The 25,102-nt window shown below is 37.3% G+C and overlaps 1 protein-coding gene across 1 annotated transcript in view; it reads right to left on the bottom strand.

Annotated features, from left to right (window-relative positions):
• LOC150103868 (glutamine synthetase 2, cytoplasmic-like) overlaps window positions 1-25,102 on the bottom strand; it is a 98,810-nt gene that overhangs the window by 53,873 nt on the left and 19,835 nt on the right. The window contains exons 2-3 of the mRNA XM_090396576.1: window positions 5,296-5,457; window positions 5,053-5,199 (exon numbers count right to left, since the gene is read on the bottom strand). Of these exons, the coding sequence (XP_090252702.1) occupies window positions 5,053-5,199; window positions 5,296-5,457 (309 nt within the window). The remainder of the gene's footprint in view (window positions 1-5,052; window positions 5,200-5,295; window positions 5,458-25,102) is intronic.

Here is a 25,102-nt window from a genome sequence, read left to right as displayed (position 1 = left end):
AAGATGCCAAGCAAAACTTACATAATGACAGAAGAAAAGAAGATGGCAGGTCACAAGCCCATGAAGGATAGGTTGACCCTCGCACTGTGTGCAAATGTGAGTGGCAACTGCAAGATCAAGCCGCTGCTCGTATACCACTCAGAAAACCCCAGAGCCTTCAAGACACAAGGTTTAAAAAGAAACACTGCAGGTTATGTGGACGGCAAACCCAAAGGCGTGGGTCACCAGCACGCAGTTTTTTGTGCATTAGGTCAACTTGGTCTTTGGTCCTGCCATTAAGGAATACCTCGAAGTCAATGACTTACCCCTGCAAGCCCTTCTCGTCCTTGACAATGCTCCTTCCCACCCACCAAACCTTGAGGACGACATCCTCAATGAGTTCAGCTTTATAAAGGTTCTCTACTTTCCACCCAACACCACCCCTATCCTACAGCCCATGGACCAACAGGTGATCTCCAATTTCAAGAAACGTTTTACCAAACACATGTTCCGATGCCACTTTGAGGTTACGGAGAGCACAAACCTCACCCTTCGAGAGTTCTGGAAGGACCACTACAACATTGTCATATGCCTCAAAATTATTGATATGGCCTGGCAGGGTGTTACAAAAAGGACCTTGACCTCTTCATGGAAAAGCTATGGCCTGAGGCTGTGGCTGAAAGGGACTTTGAAGGATTTAGACCTGAACAGGAAGTGCTGGAGGAGATTGTGTCCCTCAGAAAGTCCATGGGCCTGGAAGTGGATGAGGGAGATATCGAAGACCTTGTTGCCGCACATTCCGAGGAACCTGACGAAGGAGGAGTTGATGGAACTACACACACAGCAACATACGGAGGTTCTGCAGGAGATTGGTACAACCGCAGAGGCACAGGAGGTTATCTCTTCAAGTGAGATAAAGAAAGTGTTGGCAATGTGGGAAAAAGTTTGTTTCGGACTTTATTGAAAAGAAACACCCTGAAAAAGTTGCAACTGGTCATGCAGCGGCGCTATTTAATGACACTTGCCTAACTCATTTCAGAAACATTCTAAAAGGGAGGAAGAAACAAAACTCCTTGGACAGTTTTCTACTGAAACGCTATTGAAAAAGGAAAGCGGATGAAAGTGACGAAAGCATGACAAAAAAAGAAAAAACTAGTGAAGAAGAAAATTAAATTAAGCAAAAGTGAAGTGAAAGAAAAAATTAATACCATAATCAGCTCCACCAACATCTGTTTATTTCTTTAGATTCTCTTTTACATGTATGTATGTACAGTATTTGGTTTTATTTTGTTTCTATACAATATTTGTTCATTAAAAATACATTATTATAAAAAAATCAGAGTGGTTTTTTGGAGGCTGGTATGAATTAATCTCATTTTAATTAATTTCAATGGGGAAAACTGATTTGAGATATGAGAATTTTGACTTACGAGCTCAGTCATGGAATGAATTAAACCCATATCTCAAAATACCACTGTACTGCCATTTTCTTTGATTTAGCAAAGGGTGCCACATGATAAGCAGATATTTAAGTTGCAGCACCTTATTTTTCATATTATAAAATGTATTATTTAAATATTTCAGCATATGGGCCACATGCCATGTAAGTATGGTAAACCTTTTATGGGCTGCCAAAAATGCATGTTTGGGCCTCAGGCCACTGGTTGCCAACCACTGAGCTAACAGATCGACATAATAGGGGTGACTGAAACAAAAAAGACAAAAACTGGTGAGATCTTTCTGAGCAATAAATACAAAATGTTATATTCAGGCATTTACAATCAAGGAAAAGAAGGAGTAACCATAGTATTCAACACTAAATACAAGGCTAATCCTCTTGAATGCCAGGCAGTCTCAAGTAGAGTGATGTGGGCAAATGTCAGAATGGGGAACTGGACAATGAGACTTATTTGTGCCTATGGTCCCACAGAAGGTTCTACTAAAGTAGAAGTGGAGGAATTCTTTGAGACTTTAGAGAAAGCAACTGAAACAATGAAAATGGAAAAGTTGGTCCTTGTTGGGGATCCAAATAGCAGAGTAGGAAATGATTGTCAGACATACAAAAATATTTTGGGAAAATTTGGAGAAAAGAGCAAAGCTAATAACAATGGCAAATACCTGTTGGATTTCTGACCATGACATGGATTGGTTATTACTGACACATGTTCCAACATAAAAATGTGCACAAATTCACATGGAGAGAAGAGGTAAGGAATAAGAAAAGTCTCATTGACTATGTTATTGTCGATAGTGATGTTTTCTCCCTGGTGCAGGACTCCAGAGTGTACAGAGGATTTGAAATTTGAAGTGATCACCATTTAGTCTTGAGCAGAATAAAATTGAATTTCATATTGAAAAGAAGAACGTAAGAAAGTTTTAAAGAATATAAAGAATGTAAGAAAGTTTTAAAGCGAATAAAAGTTGAGCAGCTCTTAGATGTGAACTGTAGACTAAAATACACAAACATTATTCAAGAAAATATGAGTTTAAGAACATGAACCAAACCTTGGAGATTCAGTGGCAAGCCCTAAAGAAAACACTGATTGATTCAGTCAGAGAGGCATGTGGTGAGGTTGTCTACAAAGATAGGAAAATCAGAACTCTGTGATGGACACAAGAAGTTAAAGAGGCAGCGAAGGAAAAGAAGAAAGCATATCAAAAGTTCCTGGCAAATAAGTCAGCTTGTGCTCTTAGAGAATACAGAAACAAATGTAAGAAAGCCAAACACTGTGTAAAACTAGCTAAAGAGAAGACTTTGGTAAGAACATGGAAAATAAATATCAAGAAGGTAGCAAGATATTCTGGAGGTGGTTGAAAAAGCTCGGAAATGGAGGAAAGCATGCTGTAGAAGGAATTAGAGATGATAAAGGTGACATGAAAACAGGAGAAAAAGATATCATTGATGTGTGGAGTAATTATTATTATTATTATTCATGACACCTGCAAGGGGTCTGAAGACTCATCATGGGAGGACACCTACTTTACAACTCCCCATCTCCACTACTACACAGAACCTCTACTACAATCACCTACATCAATGCCATCTACTGCCCACAACCACTGTGGTGGTTGTGGGCAGTAGATGGCAACCACCACAGTGGTTGTGGGCAGTAGATACAATACACAGTATTATTTTTTGTCTGTAAATTGCGTGTGTTCTGAAGGGCCGATTTGTCTGTATGGGATGAAAAACTGAGTTTCCAGGAGAAAAAACCCTGCTACCTCTGCATGAGATCGGCTAACTCACCTTCAATTGAAAAAGTCCATATAAAGATTCTTCCCATCATGACAAGAATTGAACTTAGGCCTTTTCTAATCGAAGGGTGCAACGTACCGTCGTTCTTCTAATTGCGCTACAGAGGCGCTTATATAAACAGTATCACAAACAGTTGTCTTTATGTGTGATTTCATTGTGTTTCTCAGAAACAACTGAGATTTTACTTCTAAAATCACTATTTACACATGTTTCTGATGAGGCATTCACTTCAGTTAAGGACAATTTTATTGAGTCATCAATAAAGGTGCTATTTGATGGTATTTTCACTATAATCCAATCACATACATCACTCGATAAAACAGGTAATAAATAGCCATTATATAATTGCTTTATATTTACCATTATATAATAAATAATTGCTTCAAAAAATTGCTAAACAAAACAATGCATCTCTTTAAACTCATTCCCTGACAAAGCTCGTATGAGTGCCTCTGGCAATCACTCCATTCATTCACTTCTCTCAAAGTTTCTGTCTATCACTAATCTCTAGTTTCATCAGTTTCTTGTTATTCAGTTTCATCTATATAATACACAGCTTGTGATCTTTTCTTCAAAATAAGAACAGCCATAGCTAAAGATGCCTTCCGGAAAAATAAAGATCTGTTCAAAAGTTCTGTGGGTATTGAGACAAAGAAAAGAATAATAAGAACATTAGTGTGGCCAGTTTTCACATATGGAAGTGAGATCTGGTTATTCAAGAAGAGAGAGCAAGACAACAGATAATGGCCTTTGAAATGTGGTGCTATAGCAGAGCTCTGAAAATCTCATGGACAGATTACACAACAAATACAGATGTCCTAGAGAATGAAAATACAAAGATCTTTATTACAAGAAGTGATCCAGAGAAAGATGAGATTGGCAGGACATGTACTGACAGTTTTAGAAGGAAAAATTATGTGAAAAAGATCAAGAGAAAAAATGAAGGACATGGTTTGAAGATATAAGATCATGGACAGGATCACGTGACTATGTATGCCAGCAACAGAGAGAACTGGAAGGACATGGTGCTGCACCCTTTCACTGAAAAAGCTACATGATAAAAGAAAGCAACCTTTATTAACTATTGTGCTGTGCAATTTAGCATTATCAGCAAATAACTGGATATTATTACCCCAAAAAATCATTCCTGATATCATTAATATACATATTAAATAGCAGCATCTGGTTAATTTGTACATGAATGATCACCATTATTAACCTGCTTTTTTTCCATGGCATTTCTCTACCATATGTTACTACACTTTGATGTCTGCCAGCTACACTTTAATCCATGTTGCAAACTTCATTTCGATTGCCATTTGCTCCAGTTTACAAAATAGGATTCTGTGTGTTATCCTGTCAAATGTTTTTGCAAAATCTAACAATATCATGGTTAAGCAACTTTATTTAGCTACTTAATTGTAGGAAGTGAGTAAATTACTATGGAAAGACCTATCCTTCATAAAAAATGTAAAAAATGAAAGCAGACAATGAAAATTTTCAGTATCTTTATATGTCAAATTTGCACTGATAAGACCTCAATAAAGGTTAAAACTGGTTTGGATAGTGACTCCCCCCCCTGCCCACTTCTCATAATGTATAGTAATATACACATTTGAAAGAAGAGTATGCTATGCATTATGAGATGCTGAAGTAATTGATGTAAAGTTAGCATCTGTATACTAGTAGCCTTCGTGTACAAACTTTGTCTAGTTACACTTAGGAAAATGAATAAACAAGAATAGAATTTTTTGTTGAGCATAATAACTTTCTGTAATATTTAACAAAAAAATTAAATAGTTTTAAAATGTACAAACCTTGTGGTGCAGGATATCCTCCCTTGGGCCAACCAAACGGATGATAGTCAGTGTCTAGTAATGTATACTCTTGCTCCATCCCAAACCATGGTTTTTCATCCTTAGCTTTATTCATAGCTTCTTCACAAGAGTGTCGAGTGTTGCTCACTGCAAAAAAAAAAAAATCAAATACGATGTTGATTAAATACAAGCCTGATTAATTCAGATGTAAAGAATAATGTTATTAAAATAAAATCTGTTTACCTGTGGGCAGCTTCCGAGCATCATATGTTTCACACAATACCATACAGTTCTTCCCAACGCGAAAAGGATCTTTGTATAAAGCAACAGGATACAAGTATACATCAGATTTAGCATCAGTTTCTTGATATGTACTGGAGCCATCAAAGATCCACACTGGAACATCTATAAAAACAATGAATGCTGTGGAGTAGATGAAAAATCTGAGAAGAGTTTCTTTATTGAGTGACATACGAGTTTTCTGATTACAAAATGTATAATGACACTTAGCAACATTTAACTGCTAACAGATCCACACTGAGGTATAATCAAATGATCCAGAAGAGCTACATCATCATCATCATCATCATTACACTTCCCAAATTTGAATTAGATGCAAATGCAGAATTGGAAGCGGAACATTGCTCCCTTCGATTGGAAAAGACCTGGGTTCGATTCTCGTCATGATGAGGGGAATCCTTATATGTGCTTTTTCAGTTGAAGGTGAGTTAGCTGATTTCATATGGTGGTAGCAGGTTTTTTTTGTCCTGGAAACTCGGGTTTTTCATCCTACGTACAGACAAATCGGCCATCAGAACACACACCCAATTTACAGACAAAAAATACTGTTGTTGGTGATGATGAGCGATAAATGGCATTGATGGTAGAAGTGTTGTAATTGGAGAATTAAGTAGTAGTGTAAAGGATGAGATGTATTTAACGAAGTAGAGTAGTGTGCCCTCCCACGATGAGTCCTTAGACTTCCTGGAGGTGTCATGTAATAATAATGATAATAGTCATTATTAGTTTATTATTATTAATCATTATTATTATTATCATAATAATGATAATGATAATAATAATGATGATGATGATAACAGTACCACACTAGTCACTGTCCTCTTCTGAGAAACTACTTTTTCATACATAACTTAACTTTTGATACCTATCATGCAGTCAATTTCATATCCCTGGAAGTTATATAGAGACTGAGCAAGGGAGGTAGGTTTATCTTTGAAGAGTGACGGGATGAGTGGAACACTGCTGGAAAGTATAACGATTGCAGAGATAGCGAATGAATATAAGGTTTGGTACAATTACATTGTGACAGACAGCAAGGACCATGCGAGCCTGCATAGTTTAGTTGGTATCAATGATGTCCTTTGGATGGAAAGACCTGGTTTTGTTCTGGTTTTGAATCCTGTCTGAATGTGAAGAGTAATATTATATAAGAGCTTTTCATTGAAATCGAATTAGTCAATCTCATACAGAAGTGGCAGAGTGTTTCATCCAACAAAACAGCAAACTGGCCAAGAGAGCATATAGAATTAACAGACATAATGCACTTCTCATAGCCTTCGTTACTTCAGTGATAAATCTAAAACAATCTAGTGAGGTGTGAAAAGTATTGCTGTTACAATCCCATGAAGAGTCTAATTATTAGTATTATTATTAAAACACCTTCACAAAGTCCAAGAATTCATCATTAGGGCACCCTGCACCACACAATCCCCTATTTACACATCATGGCATCCATTGCCCACTAATAGTATTTCTGCATACTAATTATTATTAACAGCATCAGATCCTCATGGACAATATCAACACCTTACTATGCAAAATGCTTACTATCTATCACAATCTAATCATACAGCACCTTAAAACTCATTCATTATTTCTATAATCATCATACCTTCCAACAAGGCATTCCACTCATCCATCACTTTTCTTGAAAGGTGATGGATGAAAATCTACCTCCCTGCACAGCCCCATATAACTTCTGACGATAGTTCTTAATAGTTAGTCCAAATTCAGCCTGATTAAGCTGTGCATTCACAGTCAATTAGAGCTATAATCAAAACGTTGTTATTATTATTATTATTCCTGACACCTCCAAGGAGTCCGAAGACTCATCGCGGGAGGATGCCTACAACTGTCTCAACCACTACATCGAACTTCTACTATGAATCATCTCCATCAATGCCATCTATCACCCACCACAACTAGTATTTTTTTGTCTGTAAATTGCGCGTTCTGAAGGGCCGATTTTTCTGTATGCGGGATGAAAAACCTGAGTTTCCGGGAGAAAAAACCCTGCTACCTCCGTATGAGATCGGCTAACTCACCTTCGATTGAAATCGTCCAGATAAAGATTCCTCCCATCACGACACATACATTATAAAATACTGACATACACGGACATTGGTTATATGTCAGTATATTCCTCAACATTACACAATTCAACAAGTTGTCCTCCCAGTGTAACGTGTCCCCTAATTACAGCTCCTTGTCTACCACTACTGATAACTTTGGGTCTCTTAACTCTTTGAACTCTTTAAATAAAGTCAGACAAGAGTCTAACTTTATTATTATTATTATTACGGGCAAGTCCAAGGAGTCAGATTCATCGAGGGATGCCCTAAGCATCGTGTCAAGAACTATCCAACATTTGCACAGTATCTATCATACTTTGCTTTGAACTCATTTACATTTTTTTCAGCTCCTTGTGTACCACTGCTACCTTCAGGTCTCTTAACTCTTTAAACTCTTGTCCAGTGGTGGTCCGTGAAGTTTTAAGTGGGGGCGCTGCTGAAACAAAATAATTAATAAAATATTACTTAAGTATAAAGAGCTAATAAGCTTCATTTCGGCAGTGAAAACATCTCTGATTCCAATCTTTGAGTTTCTTATTCGGTTTTAAAACTATGTGGGATTTAATATCCCCTTAATTTAAAAAAATATTCTTTTTTTCCTAATTAGTAACCAATTTATTAATAAATAAATGTGTAGATTTATTTAGTTTTAAGTGGGGGGTGCTGCCGAAACAAAATAATTAAAAAAAATTCTTTTTTGCCTAATTAGTAACCAATTTATTAATAAATAAATCTACAGATTTATTTATTAATAAACTGGTTACTAATGAGGAAAAAAAGAATTTTTTTTAATTATTTTGTATAGGCAGCACCCCCACTTAAAACTTCACGGGCCGCCACTGGTCTTGTCTGACTTTATTATTATTATTACGGGCAACTGCAAGGAGTCCTTAGACTCATTGAGGGATGCCCTGAACATCATATCAAGAACTATCCAACATTTGCTAGGTATCTATCCTACTTTGCTCTGAACTCATTCACAGTCATGGCACCTACAACAGACTCTGGCAACCTATTCCACTCATTCACTACTCTTCAAGCAAAATACCTTATTCCAACACCCTTGCTGACTATACTCTTACTCAGTTTCCATGGATGGTACCTAGTTCTCCCACCACCAGACCTTTTCTGAAAAATTTCCTCTCAATTAATTTGTAAAAACCCTTCAGTAATTTAATATAATAAATTTAGTTTAATCCTTTATCCAAGTGTGGGCAAACAAAGTTTGCGCCTGAAAATATCTTCAGAACTGAGGTAAGGTAGTACAACACAGGCGCAAACTTTATTTGCTCACACTTGGATAAAGGATTAAACTAAATTTATTATAGTCTATAGTAAATTTAGTTTAATTCTTTATCCAAGTGTGTGCAAACAAAGTTTGTGCCTGAAAGTATCTTCAGGACTGGGGTAAAGTGGTACAACACTGGGCAACTCCTTGCAAAGGTGGAGCAAGCTACCAACACTCCTATCTCAGTATCTCCCATAATGCAAAACACATCTCCTTGTGGATATGTGTAATGTTATGCATTAAGGGAAGGACAACTACCCAGACTAGTTTCGACCTTTATCGAGGTCTCTTCAGTGGGAGCCAGGCCCAAGTGGAGATACCAAGGCAGAAGCATTAGCAAGGTCATCTCCTCCTATAGGAGCTGCCAAATGATGTTCCACCTTTTTATTAAATTACTCTAGATTTAGAGAAAGATGTTGAAAGTTTATTTTTCACTTGGTCAGACTATAGTAAATTTAGTTTAATCCTTTATCCAAGTGTGTGCAAACAAAGTTTGCACCTGAAAGTATCTTCAGGACTGGGGTAAAGTGGTACAACACCGGGCAACTCCTTGCAAAGGTGGAGCAAGCTACTATTATAGTCTAACCAAGTGAAAAAGAAACTTTCAAACCTTCAGTAATTTGTATGTCTCAATCATATCACCCCTTTTCCACCTATCAACCAGTTTCTGTAACCCACAAATCTTCAACCTGTTCTCGTAAGGTTCATCCCATAGACCTGCTACCATCTTGGTCACTTGCCTCTGGATCCTCTCCACGTCCTCCTCATCACTAAGAAACCCTGGTGCTTAGATCTGCATGCAGTAGTCAAGATGGGGTCTTATCAAGGCTCAATAAAGAGAAACAATAATCTGCTTGTCTCTGTTCATCAAAGTATTCTTCAGTAACCAAGTGATCTAATGAGCTGCTTTAGCTACTTTTGCTATATGCCCCCCTATATTTTAACTCCCTATCCATTAACACTCCTAAATCTCTGGTTTCATCAATTTCTTCGAGTACAGTTCCACCAATGTGGCATACAGCTTATTGTCTTTTCACCCCAAAATGCATAACCTTACACCTTTGCCACATTAAACTGACATCCATCTCTTTTGCCCAGTCTGCCAATCTATCCAAATCAACCTGCAAAATTTTGACATCATCTGTATTAACTATTGCTCTACCCAACTTTGCATCATTGGCAAATAACTGAACAGTTCCTCTCGGATCCTTACCTATATTGTTAATGACCAAATTAAACAGTAGCAGTCCAAGAATAGAACCCTGCAACATGCCACTAGTCATAGGCCATCTCACCAATCCTATATCCATCCCCATGTGCTGCAATTTACCGATTAGAATTCAATGTGGTATCCTGTCAAAGGCCTTTACAAAGTCCGGTAGTATCACTGTAAACCTATTATCTTTATCCAACTAAGCTGTAAAATTATAAAATGTGAGCAAGTTACCGAGGCATGACCTACCCTTCTCAAAACCATGCTCCACCCCCATACAGTATCCAATTTCCATCTATCCATTTTGTATTTTGTCCAACTTGACCAACTTATCCAATACTTTGACAACAACTCTGATATGCTGATCAGTCAGTAAATGCCCAGGCGGATGAAATGGTTGCACTAATTGCGTCTGTGCACCCAGAGATTGTCGGAATAAGTGAGACATGGTTAGATGAGGATGACATCCTGACAGGAATAGAGATGGAAAGGTATGATGTGTTTCGTGAGGATAGAAGGGGTAAAAAGGGAGGGGGAGTGCTATTGATGATAGAGAAAGAGTTATGTCCATACAAGGTAGAGATGCAAGAGGGAAATGGGGCCAGTGGTTTTGAGGCAGTATGGTGTGAGATAGAGGTGAATAGAATCAAATACTTGGTGGGATGTTGTTATAGACCTGGTAATGTGGATGGTGGTGATAGTGAAATGTATAGTCAAATAAGCCAAGCAAATAAGAAAAGGGTGATCATTATGGGTGATTTTAATTATGGCAATATAGACTGGAATGAAGAGATAGCAACTGGAAGTAAAGAAAATGAGTTTCTTGAGTTTTTGAGGGATAACTACCTCAGACAGTATGTAACAGAGGGCACAAGAGGATTAAGGGACTTGGATTTGGTCATCTCATCGGAGGATGTAATTATCAATGAGGTATCAAATCATCCACCAATTGGTGAAAGTGACCATAAGGTGATTACTTGGGTGGTTGCCAGCAGTGCAAGGACCCCTGTGAAAAAAGGGTATATGTGGAACTACAAGGGGGGTGATTATGAAGAACTCAGGAGACAGCTTGCAGGTGTAGCATGGAATGAGGAGTTAGCTGGAAAAGAGATCAATGCAACTTGGGGGATTTTCAAAAAATATTTAGTGGATGCAATGTCTAAATGTATACCACGGGTGAGAAGGTTAAATAAGTTAGGTGTGAGATGGATGAATAAAGAGATTAAGCATGCAATACAGAGAAAAAGGGCATTGTGGAGGCAGCATAAGAGAAGTGGAAGTAACCAATTTCATGAGTTCTACAAAGACCAGGCAAGGAGAGTGACTTGGTTGGTGAGAGTAGCTAAAGAGAGGTATGAACAGCAGTTAGCTAATGAAGCTAAAAAGAATCCTAGGGAGTTCTTTCGATAAGTACCCAGCAAAAGAAAGAATGATTATGGAAGGATGACATTGATTGGAGGAAATGGTATAAAGACAGCTGTTGCAGAATGTGTGGTGGAGATACTTAATGAGCAGTTCATAAAGATCTTTCAATCTTGTGAATGTGACTTCATGGAGAGATTAAGAGCAGTTGATGATGGGGAGGAGAGACTGACTCTAAGTGAGCAAGAGGTGTTTGGGGAGTTGAGTAAACTAGATGTAAATAAGGCTGTTAGACTTGATAATATATCACCGCATATTCTGAAGGAATGTGCCAGAGAGTTGACACCTGCCTTGACATATTTTTTTAATACGAGTCTTGCACTTGGTCAAGTCCCTAAAGAGTGGAAGGAGGGCAAGATTGTGCCACTTCATAAAGGATATGATCGAACTTAAGCATCAAACTATAGGCCTATCTGTGTGTCAGGTGTTGTGGTTAAGTTGTTGGAGAAGCTTGTGAGAACTAGGATCCAGAGTTGGGTTAACAACAATGGTATAATCTTTGATGGACAGCATGGATTTGCTAAAGGGAGGTCATGTTTTAGTAATCTACTTACTTATTACAATAAAGTGACTGCTTCCTTGGACAGAGGAGAAGGATACACAGTAATATACTTGGATTTTGCAAAAGCTTTTGATAGAGTACCTCATGATAAGTTGACAGTCAAACTAGAGCAGATGGGGTTGGATATTTGATTAGTGCATTGGATTGGAGACTGGCTATCTGATAGGTATCAACAAGTTGTGTATGGGGGTGCAATATCCAGGAAAAGGAAAGTCACTAGTGGAGTGCCTCAGGGATCTGTTTTAGGGCCATTACTATTTAACTTGTATATTAATGATATTGGCGAAGATTTGGATGGAGATATTCAGTTGTTTGCAGATGATGCAAAGTTGGGACGAACCATAAAGAGTAGTGAAAATGTTGTGACCTTGCAAGAAGACTTGAATAAATTGAGTGATTGGGCAAGCAAATGTGGATGTGAGTTTGATGTTGCAAAATGTAAAGTTTTAAAATTTGGAAAACAAAGATGGGATGCAGAATTTATGCTTGGTGAGAATATATTGTTGGAAGTAGAGGAAATAAGAGATCTGGGAGTGATAGTGGATAAGGATCTAAAATTTAGGGGACACATCGCCAAAATTGTGAAGACAACACAAAGACTTCTGGGAATGATGAGGAGGACACTGACGTGTAGAAGTAGGGAGATTCTTGTTCCATTGTATAAGGCTTTGATTAGGCCACAAATGGACTATTGTGCCCAGATTTGGTCACCTGGTTTTCAGAAGGATGAAGAGATGTTGGAAAGGGTCCAAAGGCGACTGACTAAGGTAGTTTCTGACCTCTGGAATGTCGAGTATGAGGAAAGATTGAAAAGATGTAATTTGCAGAGTCTAGTGGAGAGAAGGAAGAGGGGAGATATGATAGAGACCTACAAGTTGGTAAGGGGTTGTTATAGGATCAATGATGGAGAAGTTCTACAGAGAATAGTGGGAGATCAGGGGAGAACCAGAGGTCATACCTGGAAACTGTATAAAGAGGGTGTGAGGCAGGTTTTTTTCGTGCAGAGTTGTGAATGATTGGAATGCCTTGCCTGAGAGTGTGGTGTCTGCAAGGAGTTTGAATGTGTTTAAGACCCGGTATGATGAGATGTGTGTGAGATAAAAGGACCTCCTAGATGAGTCTTTGACTCCATGAGGTCTTGTTTAATAATAATAATAATAATAATAATAATGCTTTGTCACAAAATGTAAAAACTTACAATTAACAACTAATCATATCCTCTTGAAGAGCTATATCATCATTCTCAGTAAATCTGAATTAGTTGCAAACACGAAATACCCAATTACACCTCTTCCAACATCATTAACATATCCAGGTAGAAGCTATATATATTTCATTTCATTTGTCCAACATATCTGTCACTGTTGTAATACACAAATAAACTGCTAAAACATACCTCACCTTCACAAATACATGCTCACCTAACAAGAGCCACAGTAGTAATTGTTAAGCCAAATAAAAACATCATCATCACACACACAGAAACCATCAGAAGCTCAAATTTAACCTGCTGTAACTCCAGTTGTGAGGTGACTATTATGAATCTTCCATTTTATTCAACAGAGGTATAGAACATGATACAGCCTGCTAAATTGAAAGTGCTAAACCTAGTTATTAACTGTAAAAAAATACAGTTAACTGTAAAAGAAATCTAACTTTAAAAGCAAAAACTAGAAAAAGGAAAAATCTAACTTTAAAAGTAAAAACTAGAAAAAGGAAAAATCTAACTGTAAAAGTAATATGATAAAGGTGACATGAAACTGAAAATAAAGATATTCTAGAGGTCTGAACTTAATACTTTGAAAGACTTAAATGAAACAAACAACAACAGAAGAGTAGTAAAATATTCAGAGAGGAATAGAAATAGGTGCATATATATTAATACTTGAAGTAGAAAAGCTATCAAAAGCATGAAATGTGGAAAGACAGCTGGAATAGAATAATATTTGACCAGAAACGCTCAAATATGGAGGTTTAAATGTTTTAAAGTTTATCTATAGTGCATAATTCAGGTCTGGGCAGAAAGTTAAATGCCAGATGATTGGAGTAGACGCACAGTTCCCATCTATTAAAAAAAAAAGGAGAATAAAAACTGAAGTGAGAATTACAGAGGAATTTCTATATAAGTGTTAAGGTAAGATGTATGACAGCATACTTGAGAAAAGGCTAAAAAAATGGTGGAATAGAAACTTGGGGAAGAACACTTTTGGGTTCATGCCAAATAGAGGTTGTTTAGATCAGATTTTCACTCTACAACAAATAGTTGAGAAATCGTAGGAATAGAACAAGAATCTGTACTTAAGTTAAATACTACACTTATGTGGGGTGGATGGCACATTATACAGAGCAATACATAGTCCATATAGTAGTCAGCAGCTAGAAATGAAGGAAATACATGAAGATAGCTGGATGTAAAATCAGGTGTAAGACAAGAGCACATTGTAAGTGCTCTTATTCATCATCTATATGGATCTCATTATGAAAGAAATTGGCATTAAACCTGAAATTTGAATCAGAGATATCAAACTTAGCTCTTTTGCTTATTATTATTATTATTATTATATTATACTATATTATATTATATAGGTATCCATGTATTCCAAAGACTCATCATAGAAGACCTACACTAACCTTCCTACCCACAATACCTATCATACCTCTCCTTAAATGCATTCAATGTCCACACACTCAGAACTAATTCTGTCAACCCATTCCACTCGCTCACCATTCTCCAAATAAAGATTTTAGTCTTTATTTGGAAAGTGGTGAGTGAGTGGAATTACACAACATCCTTACTAATCACACCTAGAACAATTTTTCTGGCAACCCATTCCACTCACTAGCCCTCTCCAAATAAAGATTTTAGTCTTTATTTGGAAAGTGGTGAGTGAGTGGAATTACACAACATCCTTACTAATCACACTTAGAACAATTTTTCTGGCAACCCATTCCACTCACTCGCCACTCTCCAAATAAAGACTTTAGTCCCCACACCCTTACTAACCACACTCTTATACATCATCCAGGAGGTGACCTCTAATTCTCTCTCTATTCGTTGTGCATTAAAACATTTCCTTTTGTTAATCTTATAGAACCCCTTTTGCAAGGGGTTCTATAAGATTAACAAAAGGAATGATAACTGAATGAATATAAGATTAACAAAAGGAATGAAAAATAACAAATGGAATGATAACTCTTCTATCTGCAGAGATAGAAGAGTTATCATTCCATTGTATAAGACCCTGATGAGACCACACTTAGACTATTGTTCTAAAATTTGGTCCCCAGGATCTGAAGGAGATAAATTAACTGTGGAAAGGGTACAGAGGTGGATGGTTTCAGGACTGCACAATGTTAATTATGAGGATCGGCTGAGGGAATGTGGACTGCAGAGTTTGGTGGATAGAAGAAGGAGAGGTGATATGGTCGAGACTTTTAAACTGTTGAGAGGCAGTTACAGGGTGGACACTGGGGAGTTCTTTCACTTGGTAGAGCAGTAGGAAGGAGCGATGACAAGAGGTCATCCCTGGAAGTTACGAAAGGAAGCTGTGAGCAAGAGGGTGAGGAGTGGTTTCTTTGTATGTAGAACTGTGGAATGCATTGCCTGATAGAGTGGTGAGAGGAAGAATGGTCAATGAGTTGAAGGAGTGGTATGATAGACTTTGTGTTTCCTAGGAAGGACCTTCTGCGATGAGCCTCTTGACTCCATGGAGGCCTGAATAATAATAATAATAATAATAATAACTTATAAGTTTCTATCTTATCCCCTCTTTTCCACCTATCAACTAAACTTTGAAACCCACACACCTTCAACCTATCCTCATAGATAGAATTCCACAGGCCTGTCACTTGTACCTCTGAATCCTCTCTCCACTCCTGATTGCCAAGAAACCAAGGTGACCAAATCTGTGCACAGTAGTCAAGATGCGGACGAATCATAGTCATAAGAAGAGGGATAATAACTTCTCTGTCTTTATTTGTTAGCTTGTCTTTCAACATACAAGTAATCCTTTGAGCTATACTACCAACTTTTGCAATATGCCCTTGGAACATCAACTCTCTGTCCATTATTACTCCAAGTCCCTAGCCACATCAGTTTCCTGAAATCCAGTACTATTAAATTGGTACACAATATGTAATCTGTTCAACTTGAAGTGCATAACCTTACATTTTGCAACATTAAATCCTTTAGCTTTCACCCACAATGCAATTTATTTAAGTCATCCTGTAGGATATCTATATCACCTTTATCAACTATTGCCTTCTCCAGTTTTGCATCATCAGCAAACAATTGATACACTCCCTTAATTCTTTCTTATATCATTAATATACAAATTAAAGAGTAACGGTCCTAGTACAGAACCCTGAGGCACTCCACTAGTCACTAGCATTCTCCTAGATTCCACTCCACCATATACTTCTCTTTGGTGTCTGTCTGTCTGTCTGTCTGTCAGCCATCCCCACCCCCATCCAAGTTACCAGCCTTATATCCATTCCTGTTTGCTTGAAGTTTTGTAATAGTTTTCCATGCACAATTCTGTCAAATGCTTTTGCAAAGTTCAGCAGTATCGTGGTTTACAAAGCTGTATTTTTCACTATAGAATATTATATTCCCATCCATAAACTGCTGGATTTTACCTTTAATCAACTTTTCAGATACGTACTTTAACCACTACTCCTGAGATGTTAATTAGTTTGTAATTTGCTAATTCTGTTTTGGAGTGACCTTTATGTAATTGAATTATCTCACCCTCTTTCCACTCCCTTGAAATTTTGCCAGAGCTGAGATTTAGAATAAACAACTTCATCAGAGGCACTGCCAGTTCTCTTGCACATCCACATTGACCAACATGCCATCCACTTAAGTATAAAGAGCTAATAAGCTTCATTTCGGCAATGAAAATAATTAAATTAAGGGGATATTAAATCCCACATAGTTTTAAAACCGAATAAGAAACACAAAGATTGAAATCAGAGAGTTTCTTGCCGAATATAGTAAACTATAAAGTATCGGCGACAGTAGCGTTAGCCAATGCAAGTGATCCTAGTACGTAGTACAATACCGGACGACTCGTTGCAAAGGTGGGGGAAGTTCAGATCGCTATTCTTAGGTATTTTCCATAATGTAAAAACACATTTCCTAGGAAATGTATGCTGTTATTACATTATGGAGGGAGGTCACTACCCAGACCGGTTTCAGCCTTTTTTGAGGCTTCATCAGTGAGTAGCTAGACCTAATACCGAAGTGTATAGCGAAAAGAACTTATGTACTCTGCGAACGAGTTTTCCAAACAGGTGCAACCATTAAGTTACTTAAGTATAAAAAGCTAATAAGCTTCATTTCGGCAATGAAAACATTACTTAAATTAAGGGGATATTAAATCCCACATAGTTTTAAAACTGAATAAGAAACACAAAGATTGAAATCAGAGAGTTTCTTGCCGAATATAGTAAACTATAAAGTATCGGCGACACTAGCGTTAGCCAATGCAAGTGATCCTAGTACGTAGTACAATACCAGACGACTCGTTGCAAAGGTGGGGGAAGTTCAGATCGCTATTCTTAGGTATTTTCCATAATGTAAAAACACATTTCCTAGGAAATGTATGCTGTTATTACATTATGGAGGGAGGTCACTACCCAGACCGGTTTCAGCCTTTTTTGAGGCTTCATCAGTGAGTAGCTAGACCTAATACTGAAGTGTATAGCGAAAAGAACTTATGTACTTTGCGAACGAGTTTTCCAAACAGGTGCAACCATTAAGTTACTTAAGTATAAAGAGCTAATAAGCTTCATTTCAGCAATGAAAACATTACTTAAATTAAGGGGATATTAAATCCCACATAGTTTTAAAACCGAATAAGAAACACAAAGATTGAAATCAGAGAGTTTCTTGCCGAATATAGTAAACTATAAAGTATCGGCGACACTAGCGTTAGCCAATGCAAGTGAACTTCCCCCACCTTTGCAACGAGTCGTCCGGTATTGTACTACGTACTAGGATCACTTGCATTGGCTAACGCTAGTGTCGCCGATACTTTATAGTTTACTATATTCGGCAAGAAACTCTCTGATTTCAATCTTTGTGTTTGTTATTCGGTTTTAAAACTATGTGAGATTTAATATCCCCTTAATTTAAGTAATGCCATCCACTGCTTTATTCACATTGATTTTTTTTTTTTTTATTTGCTGAGCCCCTCCTATTCATCAACCTCAGTTTTTTTCACATCATCATCATTCTAAGGGTCGGTCCTTGTTGCTATGAAGAGTTCCCTGTTCCAGCTTATCCTATTTCTGGCTTTCCTCTTTAGTAGTTTATAACCTTTTCTGATGAATCTAAACATCTCTAAGAATGTATATTTAGGCTATCCTATCTTCCTTTTTAATATATTTATAATGCATTCATTATGTCTCCGTACTTTTCCCAGGAATTTCATCTTTCTTTCTACGATTATTTTCTTCAGTTCTTTTTTATTTCACACAGACTCTTCATTGGTACATTTCAAATAGTACATTTCAAATGCTTCAATTCTTTTCCAGTCTTCTGCTGTTGTGGTCCAAGTCTCACAACCATATAAGAATATGCCCTAAATACATGCTTTTTTTTAATTCTTTTCCATGTGTCTTTATTTATGTTACTCATAATAAATGATCTATTTTCTTCAATACTTCTTTTGCCATAGAAATTCTTCTTTGCATTTACATGCATCTTCTATCTTCTTGAACAGTTCCTCCAAGATATATGAACAATTTAACTTGTTCAATATTCTTACCTCTAACTGATTATTTTATCTATCTTATTTTGTTCATTTGAACATGCCACTGTTATTTTAGTTTTTGCTGCATTTAAGTCCATAATCAGATAAAACATCACCCATCATAAATAATATCTCTTTTAAATCCTGTTCACGTTCAACTTATACAGCTAAATCAGTTAAGTATATCATTGACCAGCCTGGGTTGGCGGAGTGGTTAGCATATCTGCTCTCCAACCAAAAGGCTGCGGGTTCGAATCCCACCGTGGGCATGGATGTTTGTGATTGTCTGTGGAAATACTAGTTGTGGTGGTGGGCGGTAGATGGTGTTGGTGCAGATGCTGGTTGGTGTGTTTCGTTGTAGTTGGTGAACTGAATGGCAGAGTAAGTATCCTCCCTCGATGAGTCTTTGGACTCGCTGGAGGTGTCACGTAATAATAATAATAATCATATGTATCTGCACTCCACCTACAGTTACTCCATTCATTCCTTCTTTTATTAACTTCATTGAATTTTCTATATACAGGTTGAAAAGTAATGGTGGTAATCAGTGGCGGCTTGTACATATGCACTGCGACACTGCAGCATCCCCAAGGAAAAAAATTAACAAATTAAATTTTGTTTGTGTTTATAAATAATAACAATGATTACAACATTATATAAATGCAATACAACATGTTAAAGGTTACAGCTTATGTTTCGACATTGATTGAATAGTTAATAATTGGAATTGTTCGATTAACTCTTTAGATTAGGAAACAAATGCACTGCAATCTAACGCAGTGTTGGAATAATCATGTTCAGTTAGTTGTGGCTAAACTCGGCAATATTCATTTGCACTTGTCACTGCATGTAACAAATGAATCCGACACCGCTCGTTGAGCAGTGTCGCTACAGATAAATTGTATGCTTGCAAGCATTATTTCTGTGAGATATGAAACTTTTATTATTGGTGTGTTCATAGTGAGAGTGAAATATTTTTAGTAAATCTTATTTTATTCTGTTAAAATAACATATAATTATTTTAATGAAAAGGATATTGAAAAATCCTTTCAATATCCTTTTGTGAAGGCAAAATCACCAACTGCCACTAGTGGCAATACACATCCTTGTATTGCCACCTTACACCTTTATTTACTTCTGCAGTTACTTCATTTTCCTATATTCTTTATTTTATGGCTAGTATACAATGTTTTCAATCTCTCCAGTCTATTCCAATTTTCTTCATTATTTGAAAAAGCTTGTTCCATTGTACACTATTACTATTATTATTATTATTATTTATAAAGGCACCTCCATGGAGTCCATAGACTCAGCACAGGAGATCCACTTGAAAAAATACCTGTGCAATATCTGCATATTTTGCTTGAAATCATTTGCTGACAAAGTACACACAACTGACCTTGGCAATCTGTTCTGCTCATTCACCACTTTCCGAGGAAAAATTCTAGTCCTCACTCTCTTACTAATGACACTCTTACTCAGTTTCCATGGATGACCTCTAGTTTTCTTCACATTATTCACTTCACAATTTGTTATTCACTGAAATATATAACTCCCCTAAGCAAATTATATGTCTATATAATATCTCCCCTCCCTTATCTGCCAATCAACTAGCTTCTCACGAATCTTTACAAGTAACCTCTGTGTGATGTTCAAATTCAATGTGATGCTCCTCACATAAACCACTAGATCCATGTGCAATAATCCAGATGAAGCATTATCAAAGCCTTATAAAGCGGAATTATTATTATTATTGTTGTTGTTATTATTATTATTATTATTATTATTATTACAGGCAACTCCAAGGAGTCCTTAGACTCATTTTGAGGGAGGCCCTAAACATCATGTCAAGAACTATCCAACATTTGTACAGTATCTATCATACTTTGCTTTTAATTCATTCACAATCATGGCAACCTATTCCACTCATTCACTACTCTTCAAGCAAAAAACCTAATTCTAATACTCTTACTCAATTTTCTGGCCTGGTTGGCCAAGTGGTTAGCGTATCTGCTTTCCAGCCAAAAGGCTGCGGGTTCGAATCCAGACGTGGGCATGGATGTTTATGATTGTCTGTGAAAATACTAGTGGTGATGGTCGGCAGTAGATGGCGTTGGTGTAGATGAAGGTAGTTGCAGTTAGTAGAGTGGTGGAGCAGTTCTAGAGCAGGTGCCCTCCCTCGATGAGTCTTTGGACTCCCTGGAGGTATTAGATAATAATAATAATAATAATTTCCATGGATGGCCCCTAGTTCTTCCAATAACATTCTTATTATAATAATAACAGCAATAACAATAATAATAACATTCTTATCTCTGCATGTCAAGGTGCTCTTCAATAACCAGGTGATCCTATGAGCTACTTTTTTTAGCAACTTTTGCAATATGCCCTCTGAATGTCAATTCCCTATCCACCAACACCCCCAAATCCCTGGCTTCATCAAGTTCCTGGAATATCCCAACAGTATGGTACACAGCTGGTAATCTTTTCACTCCAAAATGCATAACCTTATACTTTGCCACATTAAACTGGCATCCAGTCTTCTTTGCCTATATTGCCAGTCTATTTTAACCACCTTACCGACCATTATGGATTAAATACACATCCTCATATGCTTCATATTCCATCATATATTTCAATGTAATATCAATGGTATTACAATTTTAATATGCACTTCACATCCAGGATAAACTTGATGTCTATAGACGTCTTGGCCAGTAGCATGGTTAATCATCCTGTAAGATATCAAATCAACATCATTCTTATTTATTATTGCTCTACCTCATTTTGCATCATCAACAATTGAATATTTATCTTCAGATCATTTCCTATATATTTAATTTGTTTATTAATGATAGGAAATGATCTGAAGAGAAATGTTCAGTTTTTTGCAGATGATTCAAAATTAGGTAGAGCAATAGTGACTAATGGAATGCCACAGAGCCCTATGGCATGCCACTGGTTGCAAGCCTTCTATAGGATGCACCTATAAAGACTAGTATCTGCTATCTCTCTCTCTCTCTCTATCAATCAATCCTTATCCACATCACCATTTTCATGTCCATACCCATTTGATGTAATTTATGCATCAGGATTCCATGTGGTATCCCATCAAATGCCTTTGCGAAGTCTAACAGTATAACAGTGTAGTCATTACCTTTATCCAACTCAGTTGTCACTTTATCATAAAAAAATAAGTTAATGAAACATGACCTTACTTTCACAAAACCATGTTGCCCCCCCAATACAGTATTCCATTCCTGTCCATCCATTCTTGAATTTGTCTTTAACCAACTTCTCCAATGCTTTGACCACCACCACCACTCCTGAAATGCTAGTTGGCCTATAATTAGCTATGTTAGTCTAACCACCTTTAGCAATGGAACTGTTTTTACCCCCTTCCATTCCCTTGGGACTACCTGAGCCGAGATGTTGATTAAACAATTCAGTCATAGGGACTACCAATTCCCTAGTACATTCATGTAATACACAAGCTGAAATCTCATCCAAACCCATAACTGTATCCAGACTGTCATATCCTATGTACCTACCTAGACTTCCTCTATCATTACTTCCACATTAATCCCTGTCATAGCTATTACTGTGGTATCATCATCTTGATGATACACTCTTGCGAAATGCTTACTCGATAATTCAACTATTTCATTTGCTTCAGTCACTTCCCTACCATCTGCATTCTCATAATTCTAGTGTGGTCATTCTTTCTTTTGGGTGCCACATATTGAAAGAACTCTTTTTGATCACTCTTAGCTCATTCAGCTAATCTTCTCTCCTGCTCCAATTTTGACTTCATTACCACACAGGCCAGAAGAGTGATTAGTATGTGCTTTATACCGTTCATGCTGAGACTCAGATTAAGCAATCTAGTCATAAGGACTTCCAATTCCCTAGCACATTCTCATAACTCTGATATATTATTATTATTATTATTACCTAAGATCCCATGGAGTCAAAGACTCATCTAGGAAGTCCTTTTATCAAACACACAGCTCATCATACCATGCTTTAAACACACTCAAATTCTCTGCAGACACCACGCTCTCAGGCAAGGCATTGCAATCATTCACAACTCTGCATGAAAAAAACCTGCTTCTCACTCCCCTACTCACACTCTCCTTATACAGCTTCCAGGGATGACCTCTGGTTCTCCCCTGATCTCAAACTATTTTCTATAGAACCTCTCCAGCATTGATCCTATAACAACCCCTTAATAACTTGTAGATCTCTATTATATCTCTCCTCTTCCTCCTGTCCACCAGACTCTGCAAATTGCATCTCCTCAATCTTTCCTCATACTCGATATTCCAGAGTTTAGAAACTACCTTAGTCAGTCGCCTATGGACCCTTTCCAACATCTTCCTGAAAACCAGGTAATCAAATCTGGGCACAATAGTGTGTGGCCTAATCAAAGCCTTATACAATGGAACAAGAATCTTCCTACTTCTACAAGTCAGTGCCCTCTGCATCATTCCCAGAAGCCTTTGTGTTGTCTTCACAATTTTGGCAGTGTCCCCCCCTAAATTTCAGATCGTTATCCACTATTACTCGAAGATCTCTTATTTCCTCCACCTCCGACAATATATCCCCACCAAGCATAAATTCTACATCCTATCTTTGTTTCCCAAATTTTAAAAGCTTACATTTTGCAACATTGAGCTGACATCCATATTTCCATGCCCAATCACTCAATTTATTCAAGTCTTCTTGTAGGGCCAAAACATCTTCTCTACTCTTCATGGTTCATCCCAACTTTGCATCATCTGCAAACAACTGAATATCTCCATCCAAATTTTCACCAAATTTTCATTAATATACAAGTTAAACAGCAATGGCCCTGAAACATACCCCTGAGGCACACCACTAGTAACTTTCCTTTTCCTGGATATCGCTCCCCCATACACAACTTGTTGATACCTATCAGATAACCAGTCTCCAATCTAATGCACCAATCTAATATCCAACCCCATCTGCTCTAGTTTGACTATCAACTTATCATGAGGTACTTCATCAAAAGCCTTTGCAAAATCTAAGTATATTACTGTGTATCCTTCTCCTCTGTCCATGGAAGCATTCAAGTATTGTAATAAGTAAATAGATTACTAAAAACATGACTTCCCTTTAGCAAATCCATGCTGTCCATCAAAGATAATACCATTGTTGTCAACCCAATTCTGGATCCTAGTTCTCACAAGCTTCTCCAACAACTTAACTACAACACCTGACACACAGATAGGCCTATAATTCGATGCTTGAGTTCTATCACCTCCTTTATGAAGTGGCACAATCTTGCCCACCTTCCACTCCTTAGGAACTTGACCAAGTGCAAGACTCGTATTAAAAAAATATGTCAGGACCGGTGTCAACTCCCTGGCACATTCCTTCAGAATACATGGTGATATATTATCAAGTCCCACAGCCTTATTTACATCTAGTTTGCTCAACTCCCCATACACCTCTTGCTCACTTACAGTCAGTCTCTCTTCTCCATCATCAACTACTCTCAATCTCTCCATGAAGTCACATTCACAGAATTGAAAAACCTTCATGAACTGCTCATTAAGTATCTCCACCACACCTTCTGCAACAGCTGTCTTTATACCGTTTTCTCCAATCAATGTCATCCTTCCATAATCGTTCTTTCTTTTGCTGGCTACATATCGAAAGAACTCCTTAGGATTCTTTTTGGCTTCATTAGCTAACTGCTCTTCATACCTCTCTTTAGCTACCCTCACAAACCAAGTTACTCACCTTGCCTGGTCTTTGTGGTCCTCACGGAATTGGTTATTTCCACTTCTCTTATGCTGCCTCCATAATGCCCTTTTTCTCTGTATCACATGCTTAATCTCTTTATTCATCAATTTCACACCTACCTTATTTAACCTTCTCACCCTTGGAATACATTTAGACATTGCATCTACTAGATAATATCCAATCCAAAGCCATAGATGTATTAACATCCAGATTCTGTAATATCCTATGTACCTCAACTTCCTCTACCTTTACTTCCACATTAATCTCTGTCTTATTACTTAAATATTATCACCTTGATAATCCACTCTTGCTAAATGATATAAACCTCAACGATCCATAGTTAAGGTTACAACATGTACTCACAATCCCATTCTAATTTACTGTATCAGAGACTAAAGTCAGTATTTTCTCACCAATCATACATTCATTGGTTTTATCGGTACTTCCATGCATCTTCATCTGGTTCCTCCTAAGAACTCGGGTTTCCTCACATTATTCATGTACTGAAATATTTCACTAGGGAAAGAGAGTTGAAGTTCAGAAGGCATATTGCAAAAGTTGGTAAAATAGTTCAAAGGATTACATGGATATTGAAAAACACACTAACAAGTAAAGATAGGGAAATTATTATCCCTCTTTACAAGGCTATGATTTGGTTGTATC

Source organism: Typopeltis vanoorti, chromosome 8 (genome assembly GCF_054136105.1).
Source record: "Typopeltis vanoorti isolate ZY-2024b chromosome 8, IOZ_Tvanoo_1.0, whole genome shotgun sequence".
Taxonomy (NCBI): Eukaryota; Metazoa; Arthropoda; class Arachnida; order Uropygi; family Thelyphonidae; genus Typopeltis; species Typopeltis vanoorti.
This window is presented reverse-complemented; position numbering and strand designations above follow the sequence as displayed.